The sequence below is a fragment of the Arachis ipaensis genome, chromosome B6, assembly GCF_059453495.1.
Source record: "Arachis ipaensis isolate K30076 ecotype BB chromosome B6, ASM5945349v1, whole genome shotgun sequence".
Taxonomy (NCBI): Eukaryota; Viridiplantae; Streptophyta; class Magnoliopsida; order Fabales; family Fabaceae; genus Arachis; species Arachis ipaensis.
The window spans coordinates 400,848-416,764 of record NC_142441.1 but is presented as its reverse complement, the minus strand read 5'-3'; the positions used below and the strand labels follow the sequence as shown (position 1 = coordinate 416,764).

Below are 15,917 nucleotides of genomic sequence, written 5' to 3'. Positions count from 1 at the left end.
ATATTTTTGTGAAAAATTCAAATTGTCGATCTCCATTCTTTTTTTATTGTAAAAAGTATCCAAAATGTTATAAATTTTGATGATAAAAACAGTACTACTTATCCATTTATAAATGATAACTGTACTGATTAATCTTTGACAACTGCAAAAATGGACATATTAATTTTCTTATTATATATGACGTCAGAAATGACTACTTTTGTCATTGATGTATTAAAACTTGTCTGTGTTCATAGCATGAATCTCCGTCGCTGCCTAAATACATGGGTACGTTTTTCCATTTAAAACAGGGCGAGTGACACTTGCCCAATAGAACTTTATTTGGTAGAACATGTCACAAAATATCTATTTAGTTTAGTTTCTAACTTTCTAATAATCTTAACTCTATATATCAACATGCACACTCTCTATGATGTACGGACTTCACTGACATGGACACGGGACACGTCGACACGCAAATTTTAAAATCTTATATAACACGATGACACGCATACATATAAAATATAAAGTAATTTTTAGATAAACTGAAATGATATTTTAATGTTTTATTAATATTAAAATATAAATTATTTTTTAAATTATTTTTAATGTCTTATTTTAACTATATCAAGTATTTAAAATATTTTTTATTTTAATAAATAATAATATATACTATATCTAAATTTATTTTAAGAATATATATTAAGAATAAGACCGGACACGCTGACACGTGATGGTATTTAAGTGTGTCCAAGTGTCTCCAGAGAAGAATTTTTTAATTTTTATTGTGACACGGTTTAGACACAGCAGACACGTGTGTCGGACGAGTGTCGATAAGTGTCGTGTCCAAAATATGTCTAACACACAGACACGACAACTCAGCAAAGTGTCAATGTTTCGTAGCACACTCTTATTCAATAACATGAACTTACGTCCTTAACTGCCCAAACCCAAATAATATTGTGTAGATAGCTACTTAATTAAATGTGTTAAGAACCTATGAATTTGTGATAATTCAAACGCCCTGTTATTATTTAATTTCATACTAAATTGAATTGATTTTTCAGCCCCTATATCAGTATCAAAACCCAGATATTTTAATTTAGGGTATGCTTTTTCTGACTTTTGGATATTTTTAAGAGAAGAGTAGAGAATTTAATGTGAATTAGATGTTTGAATATGTGACTTGATGAGTGGTTGTTTTCTGGTGAAACTAATATTCAGGACAATTACCTAATAATTAAGCCTAAATACATAATGATTATATAGCCAAGTACTGAAGCAGTTCAACAATGGCAAGAATTTTTACAATGATAGAAAATCTGGGAAGTTGAAGCTTAACTTCAACAAGAAGACTCAGCAACTCAACTGATTAATTTAATTGCTAATATATAATCGAAAAAAGTTTAAAAAATTAGTATTTTTATTAAAATTTGGTCAGTATTTAATAAGTAAAAATAAATAAATAATTTTATATTTAATATAATTTTACATTATTAAAAATATTAATAATGATTAATTAATTACTACAAATCATAAAATCTGACCATTAAAAATAAAATGGCTTGTGAAATTAAAAGATCAAAATAAGTTAAAAAATTAAGTATACACGTTTGAGACAAACAAAAAAATAATTTATCATTTTTTAGATGATGTAAAACGTGTCAAAATTGAAAAGGTTGCCAAATAAGACTAAATAACTTTTTTATCCATTTGGTTAGCAATTAGCAAGGGGCTACTCACAAGTTAGAATGAAGTCACACTTGACCAAAATTTCAATCCAAATTCAAAACCCTTTTCTCGTTTTTCTTGGCATATTTACATATCAATCAATGGTACGGTGGGTTCCTTTGGCTTTCCACTGTAACATCAAAGCCAATAGTTGTTTAGCTGTGCAGTCACACCTTTACGTCTCAAAATAAAATAATTATTAAATCTAAATTTGGATAATGAAACAAAATTTCGTTTATACCTGCTATTGATAGAATTCAAAGACAAAATAAACATATAGAATTAACAACATGTAAATGATATAATTAACGCGTTATTATTTTCTGAACATATTTAAAAAAATAATACATTAAATAGCTACTCTGGTATTTATAATTAGTGATACTTTAATAAAAGAATTTTAAGTTACTAATAAATTACGATTATTAAATTATTTTTTTAAGTATAGTGAGTTTAGGACCAGGTGTGCATGGGTGAGATATTGAGATAGCAGGACTAGGGGTGGCAAACGGGTCTAAATCTGTCGGGCCGCCCCGCGTAACCCGCCAAAAAAGGCGGATCGGGCTGAAAAATTGGGACCGCCAAATAACAAAAACCCGCCTAACCGGCACCGTTTAAACCGTGAGCTTTGGCGAGCTTTGGCGGGATGGGGCGGGCTTTGTGTTTTTTTAGTGAGGGGGTATTTTTACAATTTTTTTTGCCAAACCTAACTTACAAGAGTATGAAGATAAAAATTGAGTGGTTTGAATTATGTTTATGTTACTTTGGAGACAATATTTATAATTATATTTTAAATTATGTTTATTTTGTTTTGGAGAGAATATTTATACTTATGTTTTGGATGAAAACTTGGTTTATAATTATGTTTATTAGATATTTATAATTACAAAAATTTTAATGTTTATGAATATAAAAAATATAATTTTTTATACCTTTAGAAATTATAATAGTTAAAAGTAAAAAATAGAAGAGATTTTTTTATATCTTTATATATATTATTTAATAGTTAAAAGTTAAAAAAATGGATATTTGGCAGGCTTAGCCCGCCGGCCCGCCAGCCCACCATTAGGCGGGGCGGGCTGAGATTCTGGGACCGCCTCACTAGGCGGGGCGGGGCGGGCTTCCCCGCTTGCCGCCCCTAAGCAGGACTATAAGGAAAACAGCCGTTACGTTAATTTTCATGTAACGACAATAATTTTCAGCTGTAATTTCAGTTGTTGTGTCAATAATCAAATATATCTCGTTATTATTTATTGAAAATAAAACAAAAGCAATGACCCACCACGTATTATTAATATCTAGGAACATGCGTGCATGTGATCATAGTAAATCAATTGCAACATATCTTATTATGTTCAATTCAGCTAAGAGACAAGGAAAAAAAAACCCATGAAATTAACATTGAATCTGTTTGGCTACAATGGGTTTTCGTCAGGTGAGAAATTACATATCAAATGAGATACACATGTATACTCTGTTTCATTGAATGCAATGAAATTCCGTTCTTTGAAAATTTCTTTTGCACCTATATATAGGACAATAGAATGCCATATGATGCCGTACTTTAATTTTAATTGAGAAAGGGAAAAAAGTATATAGCCTATTTTGTATGTGTATATGTTAAACTATGATTATTACTTTGAAGCTAACTATAATAAAAGTATATTATATCTGGTTTGTCTTATTTATATCATTGCAACAATAGAAAAGAAAAGTCAAATGGTATTGAATAAAAGGAAGACATTTTTTCTGAGCATATCAATACAACAAGCCTCCAAAAGTGCCCCTCCGTTCCCCCTTTCTTTTTTTTTCTTCTTTTCTTTTAGGTCACAAAACAATGATAAACACTTTTATAATATTACGTTGTGTGTCTTAGAACATATTAATTCGTGTGTGAGAACGAAAAGAGAACAGAGTAATATAAAAACTATTTTATTGCTAATACGAAGTAAAAAAAAGTTTTATCTAAATTAAGCAGAGTAATTAACTAGTATGTAGCTAGTTGTTAATTATGGAGTGAGATAGAAGAATGTTTGCGTTTAATGATGAGAAATAAAAAGAAGTGAAGGAAAGAAAGAACGTTACTTTGGTCAGCTGGTGGAGGGACCCACAAAGGGAAAGGGTAAAAATAAAGTAAGATACGAATGAATTACATTGTAATCCCTTTTGAATAAACTAACTCTAACGTCTATAAATAAGTAATGTTTGGATCTCATACCATTCTTCTCTCATCTCATCAACTTGAAGAAGCAGCAACAACTTGCTTCATCACCTTCTTCTCCCGAAACCCACCCACCTTGTATTATGGATCATCGTCAAGTCTCAGTATTCATTTCCATGTTATTAACACTTCATCTCTCATTATCAGGTAATTAAATCACACCAACCATGGACATCTCACCTCCATGCTCCCACCCATCTTTGTTCTTCATCCTTTATTAATCATTTCATATATTTATTTTACGACTTTATGCACTGTACGTTGTTAGTGCAACCTAGATTTATACAATCCACCAAAAAAGATTAACATGTTAACAATAATAATGAAGTAGACGAATGACCATTAAATCCGTAAAATAATTTGACACGAGGAATGTTAGGGGACAATAATTTTAGACTTATTTTTGTTTTGATGGTTAAGTGCTAGTCAGATATCAATTTGACATTACAACTAAAGTTGATAGGCAATTTCTTTTTTTTTTTTTTTACTAATATAAGAGACTTGAACTCGCAACTTTTTAATTGAGTATGGAGAGACTATGTCATTTGAGTTATAATTCATTAGCCAATTTCATTAGGATCAAATAATCACTTTTGAATAATTGAATATTGATTATGCAGGGGTAATTGCAACCACATTCACATTGGTTAACAAATGTGACTACACAGTATGGCCGGGAATTCTATCTAACGCCGGAGTCTCCCCTCTCTCCACCACCGGCTTCGTTCTCCAACCCGGCCAGTCCACTCCAGTCACCGCCGCAGCTGGCTGGGGCGGCCGCTTCTGGGGCCGAACCCTCTGCTCCCAAGACTCCACAGGAAAATTCTCCTGCGTCACTGGCGACTGCGGCTCAGGAAAGCTTGAGTGCTCCGGCAACGGCGCCACGCCACCGGCCACGCTGGCCGAGTTCACACTTGACGGCTCTGGCGGCCTCGATTTTTTCGACGTCAGCCTCGTCGACGGCTACAACGTCCCCATGCTGGTGGCACCCAGCGGCGGATCCGACGCCGGAAACTGCACCGCCACGGGATGCGTCGGAGATTTGAACGGCGCGTGTCCTTCGGAGCTGAGGGTTATGAGTGAGGATGGAAAACAAGGAGTCGCGTGTAAAAGCGCGTGTGAAGCGTTCGGTTCGCCTCAATATTGCTGCAGCGGCGCGTATGGGACGCCGGATACTTGCAAGCCATCGAGTTACTCGCAAATATTCAAAAGCGCTTGCCCACGCGCCTATAGCTACGCGTACGATGACAAGACCAGCACGTTTACTTGCGCCAATGCCGATTACACAATTACCTTTTGCCCTGCCCCTAGTACAAGGTTAGTAATCAGCAACACTCCTTAAAGCTTTATGGTTTTAAAGGGTAGTTTAGTCCTTTTAATGTAGGTGCACTATTTGTTACTTACTGACTGGCTTTGAGATTTGTGAAGATGAACGTTGGGTTTGGACACTTGCAATTGCAAGTTGCAAGTACAGTTACCGTTCTGTTGTTTTCTATAACGTCTTTGTTTTCACTTAACTGACATACGAGTGGGGCTTTTTTGTAAAATCACGCAACTTCATATTTTTCAAGTGCACACTTAGCTGTATATAAATATTATTTTAGTGTATTATGATCACATAATAAGGTGTTAACATGCACATAATTTGATTGATTATATGAGTCAAAGTTGTCATCTATCCATTGAAAACTATAGCACACCATACTGGTACTACCGGCATTAAAGTAAGTGCCCAGTTGATAATAGTAGTAATAATTATGGAGCTCATGACAGTTACACGTTACTGCTTCCATTTGAAGAAGTGATAAAATTGTTTGTTTTGTTTTCTGATTTGCAGTCAGAAAGCGTCAAATGAAGGTGGTTCTTCTGCATCATCCTTACTGGACAATGGCACAATGGTGTACCAAGGCTTCGGTCAGAGCGAGATCTCATGGGCCACGTGCACCCATGTGTTCCAATCTCGAGCAATCGCCGCCGTTGTTGGTGTCACCATGGCAGTTTGGCGCTTCTCCCAGCTCATCTAACTACTACTACCGAGGCCCATCACCTTGTAAGATACACACATGCTTCCATGTTCTTTGGCCCAAAATGAATGGTAAGACCAGCATGGGCCATGTGAGCTGGCTAGGGCCCACATTCGTTAGGCCGTGATGACGAGGACATGACTCATTTGGAGAGAAAGGCGAAAGGCTCACCCTATCGGCCTATATCCTACCACACTTAATTATTTATTTCCCTCCAAATCCCACTCTAGAGTATTATTATTAATTACTCCATGTGTATTCATATAGCAATATAGGTAAAGTAGTTGAGAGAAGTTTTTTTTTTTTTTTTTAATTATTTTCCCTAGGTTAGATCAATTGGTAATTGGGTATACTAATATTGGATTCATTTTATTGTGGGCAATGCAATTCATTTATTGGTTGGGGAACATTAATACATTATGTAATGTGGGAGGCTATGGTATTTGAGAACAGATATAAAGAAATTAGATGGATTGGTATATTATTACTTTCTTCTATTTGTTGCCGTGTGAGACTTATTCAATATACAATACCAACCTTGTCGTGTAAAAAAAGTGCCAAAATAATAAGAATGGATAACATAAATTATGTTCAAGCTAGGTCTCACAAAGAAATGATGACACCAGCAATGAGCAATTATAAGAATGAATGACTAGCGACTGAAAAAGAAATTTTGGGTCTTTTCAATAGCTTGCTCTTTTTGGAGTTTATGCAAGAGAAAAGTTTTTAATTCATTTTTAGTTTTAGTTTTTATTAAAAAATAGTTTTATTCTTAATAATTGTTGTTAGTTTATTCCAATACATGTTGATATAGAAGGTTAAATGCTAATATATTTTGCATATCTAAATTTATGGCCTTTTTATATGAATAATCAACATCTACTAATGGGACCATTCCAATTGCAATTATTATGAACATACATAAGAGTGGTGTGCCCCTTGCCACAGATGGATTAATTTGTATTATTATAATAAGAGTGAGTGGTGTAATGCAGCAATAATCTCCAACCAAGCGTTTTTTTAGTCCTTTTATTTCCCCTTCACATTATTATATTATCATTCATGCCTTGTTGGTGGGTCGCGTCTATATCTTATTCTCCATCCACGACAACATCATGTTATAGCTAGCTTGGATTGAAATTCGCTCTTCATTATTATTACTTTCTAATTACGGTTCATTTAATTGAAATATTTTCAACAGAAAAAAGTATATGTTTTAAGTTTCTACAATAACCAATTTAACGTAACGATCTTTTATTTTTTACAAGTTCTCTATCTTTGTTTGGCTTCTTAAAAAAACCTTATAATAATTATTTAATATGATATATTACTATTAATTTCTTTTTAAAAAAGTTAGGAGCCGAGGCCTCCACTCGCCCCGTAAGTCCGTCCCTGGTGGCTGGTTATACGTGGTTTTTGAATTCAACGGAATTAGAAGCACGATTATAATCCAGATTCGGCCGCCGGCACGATTTTAAAAGTCAAACTCACCAGGTTGTTGAGTTAACATTTAATTAAGCTTATGCATGAAGAAAACTAAATGATAATTTGACTAATAATCTTTCTTAATGTTCCAATTTATCTGAGTGAGGCTAATCGTATGGCAAACTTAAGTATATATGTATGTAGCAGTCCTGGCATCGGCGAGTAGTTCAACTTTTAATTTATGGGCATCATATTTTAGATAACCTAATTTAGCAGTATTATGTGAATGAAGTGATATAAATGTCAAAATGGTAGATGCCTGGCTTTATGGATAAGATGATGATACTTTGACTTTGTAAACATGAATCACCGATGGAGTGGTTGAAGTTTAGATGAATATTGATGCTACCTAGTCTTTCATCTCATAATATAACTTAATAAAGGGACAATTACATCTTCAAGAATTTTAATTTTGGGCTAATTAATTTTTTTTAATATCAATTAGATCTTTTACGACAATAAATAATAGATAGTATATATAAAACGATGTAATTTTAGACAATAAAATATTCATTATTTTTTGAGTTTTCATATAATTTTATATAATTTTTATTAACTGCTCTTTATTATTTATCATGAATCTTATCGAATACAAATGAAGTTTCAGTTAAAAAATTATTATTTATATAACGATTTCTCAAAAATAAATAGACACATACATTACAACAGTTAATAATATATATGTCTATTATTTATTTAAAGTATTTTTCTTTCATTTTTTAATCTAATATTTTCTTGCTATGCATTACTTTCCTTTTTCCTCCACACGTTGATCAAGAGTATGAGATTAAGTATAAAAGCTACACAGATCAATAGCTAGTAATAAACATTAACATTATTGTTGGGAAATGTTTCATGTAAAAATTGTTTCTGTCTATTCATGGGTTACATACTGACTTAACAGTTAACAATGAGTCGATGAATACAAACAAATTAATTAGGCGTCACATTTCAGGCCTGATTCCTACGCAACCATACACAAAATAAAAGAAGCTATATAAGATATGTTAATGTAATGATGGGATGTGTGAATAGCGTATTCTGACCCGCTGCTTCATTCCGATCCCCTCTTGTGTTCCTACGTGAATCTCAATCTCAAATGTTTATTTGTGCTTCACGAAATCCATTTATTATATTGATTATGTTCATTTTGTCAAACCAATGAACCAAATTTGTAAGTGGTGTCACATTCAATTCCCACATATAACACAAATTAAAGCACTCATCACGTTCATAATAGTTGCACACTTGCACTAATATACATTATATTGATTGAAAATTTATAATTGAGGATTCCATATATACGTTTCTATCCACAAGGTTAAGATGAGTTGCTTTAATTACTAATTAGAAGTGAAAAAGCGTTGTAAGTGTGTACGTCCCTTTTTTTCTTTTAGAATCTGTTGAGCATTTATTCCTTAGGTGTGAGGTAACATGGCAGGTGTGGTGCAAGTGGCTGAGGCTACTAGGAAGGGAGTGGGTGATTCTCGGAACTGTTAAAGAAATGTTTGAGAGTTGGCATGGAATGCATAATAGACAACAGGGGAAAAAGATGTGGATGTCAGTGTTCTTTGCAGTGATTTGGAACATCTGGTTGGAACGGAATGCACGAATCTTCAAGAATGCAAGAGCAAGCCTGGAGGTCATACACACAAGGACGTTGATGAGCTACACGGAATGGAGTGGTGGTGATCCTGGGGGAGGATGAGAGTACTGGGGATAGTAGGGGTTGGTTTATTTGTTGGTAACTGATTATGTGTCTTCTTCTTTCTTTTATTTGCTCCACTTTAATGTGTTGAGCTTCCTTTGTTTCAAAAAAAAAATAGGAAGAGAGGAAAGAGATCCCGAGTATCATTTTCAATCGAAATTGTACCTTATAAAGCATAGACACATCAATTGACGTAGGGGTGTCCATGGATCGAATCGTATCCGCAGATTCGCGGTAAATATTCGCATCTGATCCGAAAATTGCGGATACGATCCGATCCGCAAATTGATCGGATCGAATCTGATCTGATCCGCACCCTTTATGGATCAGATCGCGGATATCTGCTCTATATTCCCGTATCCGACCCGCGGATCCGCAGATTCGCACTATAATAATTAAAAAATAAATAAATATATATATGTTTGGTATTATATTTATTTGTTTGTATGTTTTAGTTAGTAATTATTATTCATATATTGTATTATTTTATTTTTGTTATTTAGAGAGAGTTTGATTAAAAATATTGTAGAAATAAATAAGTTTAAAAGTATGGAATGAATATTTTTATCGAATTTTTTTACATAGAAATATGATTAAAAAGAGAAGATTTAATTATGCGGATATATCCGATATCCGATCCGATCCGCAAATGTGCGGATCGAATCGGATCGAATCCGGAACTAAAAAGTACGGATATCATATCCAATCCGATCCGATAAAAATTGTGCGGATCGGATCAAATTTTCGGCCATATCCAATCCGATCCGATCCGCGGACACCCCTAAATTGAGGTGCTAGCCAGTAGTGGACCACAGCTGAGAATATCATGTGTGAAAGAGGCCCTTAATCGTTGTTGGGCCTAAACAACCTTAGTAGACTTTTAAGAAAGGAAGCCCATGTTTTTTGGAACAATCTACAATTTCTATTGTAGCGGATAAAATATTATTTTAAGAAAGGCCCTATATCAATAGTGTTGAGCAAAAAACCAAAAATGTTGAGCATCTCACAAAGACAGATTAATAAGTTGCTGTAACTCTTGCAAAAGAACATCTGTTAGTGGCGATGGTGATGGTCAATGCATAGCAACAAATGTAATTTGATTCAAACTTCAAATCACTAAGCATTTATTTATGTATATGCATGTAGCATTCAATATCTGAAAAGAACTACTCAAATCTCCAATAATTTTAGGTAGGTACACGACATATAAACTAATTAAACTGGAAAGCTAGCTACTTAGCCGCATGTGTGCTTAAAAACTTAAAAGAGTCTACTAAGGTTGGCTTGAATGGTCAACCTCACTTTGCTCTATTTTGAGTATTTTGCCTTGTTGGAACCAACGTCACCAAAGAGATAACAAGTGTTAAGAAATAGACTTTAGTAACCTTCTTTAATAGCCTTTGATAAAATAATATAAGACAGCCACATATTAGTCATAGCACACTACAGATCATATAATATAGCAGTAACCGAAAACTTTTGTAATAAGAACAGAAGCGACAAAATGTCAGAAGTGGGATTTGAACCCACGCCCTCGTTAGAGGACCAGAACTTGAGTCTGGCGCCTTAGACCACTCGGCCATCCTGACTTGCTGTTTGAATAATTTCACACAGATATTTATGATTCTAATATCCGAAATTTGATTGACACTAGAAAGAATATATATATCACATATGCTGTAGAATTTTATAAGGAAGAGATTGCTAATTAGAAATGTCGTTCCGAGCATATTAGGCAAAATTGAGAGCTAAGTACAACCGCCGTAAGATGCTTTGTATTGGTTTTTGAAATTCCAAAGGTGGAAAATTTAATTGAAGATTATTTGTTTCATGTACTTTATTCTCTCATATCTCATATTCTTTTAAATTTTCCACTGAAGATAAAGAATAATGGTTTGAAACATTTCATTGCAGACAACACTGTTCGAATATATAGTATAATTTGTGATCTTTACTTGTAGCAAAATTTAATCGCTTAAACCCTCTCAATTCGTTTATTAAGAGTTTCAAAAGTGTTTTTTACATAGCACAGGTTTCAAAAGAAAACACGTGTAATACTGTAATCTGAATTTCTTGCAATAAAAACAAAGGAAGAGAGAGAAAGAATACAAAAAGTTGGGCCTCCAAAATCTGCAATCACTTTTCCAAGATGAAGAATAATGTTGGTGAATGGTGAGGAGATATGTGATTTTCCCCTAGCGTTACAGGTTTTGGTTGTTGAAGAATGTAGAATGAGGCAGCAAAGTTATAGTGGGTCTTACTCAAAGTAATATTCCAATCCATTTGTAAATATGTATCTATTCACACTTTGTAATCTTAGTTCCCAACTTTCTTCCTCTCATTTGCACTCCATTTATCACACTCTCAACAAGTTCAAATAACATCAAATCTAAAACTTTATATCCACAAGTTAGTTGTTACATTTTATGCATGGGCAGTGGAGCCCAAACAGTGTCACAACCTCCATTCTTCTCTTACCAATGGCTTCCTTATTGTTTTCCTATTACTGTTTCTCTTCACACATTGCAATCATCTTGTTTCTATTTTGCTTCGGTAGGTTCTCTCGTTCCTTTCTTTTCTACTTGATCTTATATATTCATCAAATAAAATGGTCAATATTTATTTAATGAGTGAATATCTTAATCGGCCCCTCACAATTATCTCGAAAGGATAACGAGATCTCTAAGAAAAAAAAAAATACCTAATCCAGCTGCTGATATTTTTTTTAGCACAGAAGTCTCGTTGTCCTTTCGAAATAATTGTCTGAGACCGGATTGAATTTTTTTTTTTAAAGGCCTCATTGTCTTTTGAAGTAATTTTGGCTATTTTGGATTTTTCTCTTATTTATTTGGAATATAGATAAAGGAGCATTAGGGGCCAAGTTTACAATAATTAACAAGTGTGATTACACGGTGTGGCCTGGGATTCTTGCCAATGCTGGCAGCTCCGCATTGGATACCACCGGCTTCCACCTCCCATCCGGCGGGTCGAGGAGCTTTCAAGCCCCACCCAATTGGTCAGGCAGGTTTTGGGGCCGAACCGGCTGCAATTTTGACCCCAATACCCAACAGGGCACCTGCACCACAGGGGATTGTGGCTCCAACCAACTTGAATGCAATGGTTCCGGGGCAGACCCACCCGTAACACTAGCCGAGTTCACAATCGGGTCGGGTTCCCAATCCCAGGTATGCCTGTCTTTAGAATTTCCTACTATGTAAATTGATATTCTATGACTAACCTTTTAATTGATTAGGATTATTACGACGTCAGCCTGGTTGATGGATACAATCTACCTATGATGGTGGATGCGGGTGGCGGGTCGGGTGAATGTGGGTCAACGGGTTGCGTAGCTGACCTGAACCGGCAATGCCCGAATGAGTTGAGGGTTAGTAACCGAGTGGCATGCAAGAGCGCGTGTGAAGCGTTTCAGAGGGCTGAATACTGCTGCAGCGGCACCTACGCTTCACCTGCCACATGCAAGCCTTCGGTTTACTCCACAATGTTCAAGAGCGCGTGCCCCAAATCGTATAGCTACGCATACGACGACCCTACGAGTACGTTTACGTGTACGGGAGCTGATTATACCATCACATTCTGCCCTTCAACCACAAGGTAACTAACAACAATAAAGTAGATTCTCATTATTATTTAATTTTGTTGCCACTTTGTGACTTATCCTATCTGTACTACATGCATGTTATTATTTAGTTTACCTTGATTACCACTTTCGATTATAAATGGAATTGGAATATCCACAAGTTGTAAATTAAATTTATTTATGTCTTTGTATGCAGCCAAAAATCAGCAAGAGTGTCACCACCTGAAACAGGAACAGGGGAGATGCCTATGATAGTGAACAGTTCATGGTTCTCTGATATTTTTTATGGACTCTCGCCCAAGTCCTACTCTTCCCCAACCTTACTCATTGCCACTCTCACTATCCTAACTTTCCTCAATTTGCAATCCTCATAGTGCATGCATTTTAAGGTTACTTTTTTTTTCCCCATTGAATGTATCATATTTAAGAATATCAGATAATTATTGTCTTTAGTGAGGGATTATAATTATTGAATTGGAGGGGTTTGATCTAGGAGCACTATATATAAAAAGAAGTGATTATGCGTTGCTTGGCTTAGAATTGGAGCAATATGGTTGGTAATTGTGGTGGCCACTACTGTCTCTAGCTATGTTAACTAGGCAGCCAAAGTAACACAACTTTGCGGGAATTTGAAGTTTGGTACCAACTCATTTTGGGTTATGTCTAATTTTGATCTGCGACACCGTTAATCTAGCATTGCCTATGATTTTGATAACCATAGATTATGTGAATATCTTTTGAAATAACTCAAAATAAGTTGGCATGGTAGCATACTAGTTTTATTTAATATATTTTTGCAACATGGTTAAAAAAGAACTTTGAAAAATGTTGTGTTTTCATATAGAAAAGTATAGGTAGACAATGAAAATACTAAATAATATGAACAATAGATATGTCGGATATTCAATTCATTAGATGTGCGAATAGTTATCCTAATATTAAGATTTAGGTGAATAATTTGGGAGTGTAGTGTATTTTTATTTTATTGAACAAATTTTAAGAGCGATTGTTCACAACCTTGTCTAAGTTTAAAAGATAGATAAGTTACTGTAATTGTTCCTGCCTGTGGTTGCATGGATACCATGCCTTCTATTAATGATAACCGTTTCCTCCATCAACATGGATTGTTGTCTCCCACGATCTACTGGGCCTTCGCTCCTGCTCCATAGTTGTTACACACCAATCTATTGCCTTCTTCCAATCAAGCACGTCACTTAAGATGGGCTCAACCTCTCCAATCAAACGAGCTTGAACTATCAGTAAATTATCAGACTCAATTACAATCTTTTCAAAACCCAACTTTCTCGCCATAAAGGCCTTACTTTCTACATTAAGGGGGAATATACTGTACTGGGCACATTCACCCAGGGAGAGAGTCTTCGGACTCTTCCTTCCCACCATTCTCTTCTCCTCTTCCATTTTCTTACTTGTAAATATTTTAGTTATGAATCACTAAATATTTCCATTGAGAAAGAGAGCTCTATTGTTATTTGATAGATTAAATTGTTTTTATTCTTCTTTTTCTTTTCATCTCTCTTTAATTTACTAGAAAGATTTTGTTTTTCATTCAAGCATTCAATTGTCTCAGAAGAGAAATTAAATGTACTTGGATTTTATGATTCTCTTGGAAGAGGAATCATAGAATCATGCTTAAAATCTTTCTCACATTGGATTAGGTTGGGGGTTGGAAGGATATAGTAATATGTAATCCTACCAATACTTTGATCTATGAAGGTGTGTGGTATAATCAGTGACCAAACTTCATCTCTTTCCATGAGCAATTAGATCAAAGAATTGGGTAATTGTTCAAGCTTAAAAAAGATTGAATTGCCAAGGAATTATGATTCAATCATCTAAGATTGCCAAGAGATCAATGAGTTGCATGGATTGAGGAAGAGATGAGAGCATTAGATTCGGAGAATACAATATCTCCCTATCCCAATGTTCATTTTATTTTTAGTTCTTACATTTACTTTATAGTTATTTACCTTCCTGCACTTTACATTTCGAGCACTTTACTTTCTTGTACTCTTCGTTTATGTTATTTACTTTCTTGCACTTTATTGTTTTCCTTTACTTTTACGTCATTTACAATTTCTTGTTGCTTATCATCCAATTGTGCTTGTCTAACTAGACTAATTAATCAACTATTGATTGCTTAATCCGTTAATCTCTGTGTGATTCGACCTCACTCTATTGTGAGTTATTACTTGACGACAATTCGGTATACTTGGCGAAGAGAATTTTGTAGCGATACAATATTTCACGCATCAATTGCAACAAACATAGCTACCTTCCCGGCCACCCGCGTCACCCAAGGAAACCACGATTCCTTGATCGTGCCTCTGCCTCCCTTAATGCCGTCGTGCCGACACCGCCTCCTGGCCCTCCCACGCCGCCAATTCCCTCTCATGTCCTAGTTTATGAAGAAAGGGCTCCTCATCAGAGAATACACATAGAGCAGGCTTTGGACCTCACTCCAGCCCAACACAACATTCTTTTAGCACTTTTACAAAAGGTTGAATCTCAATGTTCAGACAACAAGGATAAAAGTCTCTCACCCTCCAACCAAATTGGACTTCTTCCTAACCCAACTTTGGGTACCTATTATTTGTGCTCATTCTACACTTATTCTATTTTAAATAATTTTACTGCTCAAAATAAATTTACAGACACTTGGATCATTGGTTCTGGTGCCACGGATCATATTACTTCCAATTTATCTTGCTTCATATCTTTTTCTAGAATTAATCCAGTTACTGTTCATTTGCCTAATGATTCTAAAGTAACTTCTTTTTATAAAAGTGTTATCAAATTTTTAATTTCATTAACTCTTCATGATATTCTTTACCTACTCCACTTTAATTTTAATATTATTTCTATTTCAAAAATAACTTTAATGATCAATTATCAAGTTACTTTTTCACACTCTTCTTATTTCTTACAGGACAACAATTTAAAGATGACTGGTTTGGGTAGCATGAGAGAAGGGTTGTATGTCCTTGAAACCTCCATCACAACAAATAATCCATTTCCTACTCATACAATAAATACCAATACTCATTCAACACCCATTACACCTTTCAATTTATAGCATTTTCGTTTAGCACATCTTTCTGGAAAAAGATTAAATTTTTTACATAGACAATTTTCCTTTATTTCTATGCCCTA

General features: G+C 34.7%; 2 protein-coding genes and 1 non-coding gene across 3 annotated transcripts; 2 read left to right on the top strand and 1 right to left on the bottom strand.

The window, feature by feature from the left end:
* The first annotated feature begins 3,882 nt into the window (after positions 1–3,882).
* Positions 3,883–6,450, top strand: LOC107645318 (pathogenesis-related thaumatin-like protein 3.5). Its single transcript, XM_016349319.3, has 3 exons — positions 3,883–4,078; positions 4,552–5,248; positions 5,769–6,450. Exons 1-3 carry the CDS (start codon positions 4,015–4,017, stop codon positions 5,953–5,955), a joined length of 948 nt encoding a protein of 315 aa, XP_016204805.1. The 5' UTR covers positions 3,883–4,014; the 3' UTR covers positions 5,956–6,450.
* Positions 6,451–10,653: 4,203 nt separating this feature from the next.
* Positions 10,654–10,737, bottom strand: TRNAL-CAA (transfer RNA leucine (anticodon CAA)). The gene has a single exon. It is a non-coding gene; the product is annotated as a tRNA-Leu (tRNA).
* Positions 10,738–10,794: 57 nt separating this feature from the next.
* LOC107647889 (thaumatin-like protein 1) lies at positions 10,795–13,239 on the top strand. Its single transcript, XM_016351937.3, has 4 exons — positions 10,795–11,701; positions 12,008–12,333; positions 12,402–12,760; positions 12,943–13,239. Exons 1-4 carry the CDS (start codon positions 11,575–11,577, stop codon positions 13,118–13,120), a joined length of 990 nt encoding a protein of 329 aa, XP_016207423.1. The 5' UTR covers positions 10,795–11,574; the 3' UTR covers positions 13,121–13,239.
* Positions 13,240–15,917: the final 2,678 nt, after the last annotated feature.

Coding starts and splice junctions, on each gene's coding strand:
- LOC107645318 (XM_016349319.3), top strand. CDS start 4,015: ATGGATCATCGTCAAGTCTCAGTATTCATTTCCATGTTATTAACACTT. Junction 4,079..4,551: donor ACTTCATCTCTCATTATCAG/GTAATTAAATCA, acceptor TTGATTATGCAG/GGGTAATTGCAACCACATTC. Junction 5,249..5,768: donor TGCCCTGCCCCTAGTACAAG/GTTAGTAATCAG, acceptor TCTGATTTGCAG/TCAGAAAGCGTCAAATGAAG.
- LOC107647889 (XM_016351937.3), top strand. CDS start 11,575: ATGCATGGGCAGTGGAGCCCAAACAGTGTCACAACCTCCATTCTTCTC. Junction 11,702..12,007: donor CTTGTTTCTATTTTGCTTCG/GTAGGTTCTCTC, acceptor TTTGGAATATAG/ATAAAGGAGCATTAGGGGCC. Junction 12,334..12,401: donor GGTCGGGTTCCCAATCCCAG/GTATGCCTGTCT, acceptor TTAATTGATTAG/GATTATTACGACGTCAGCCT.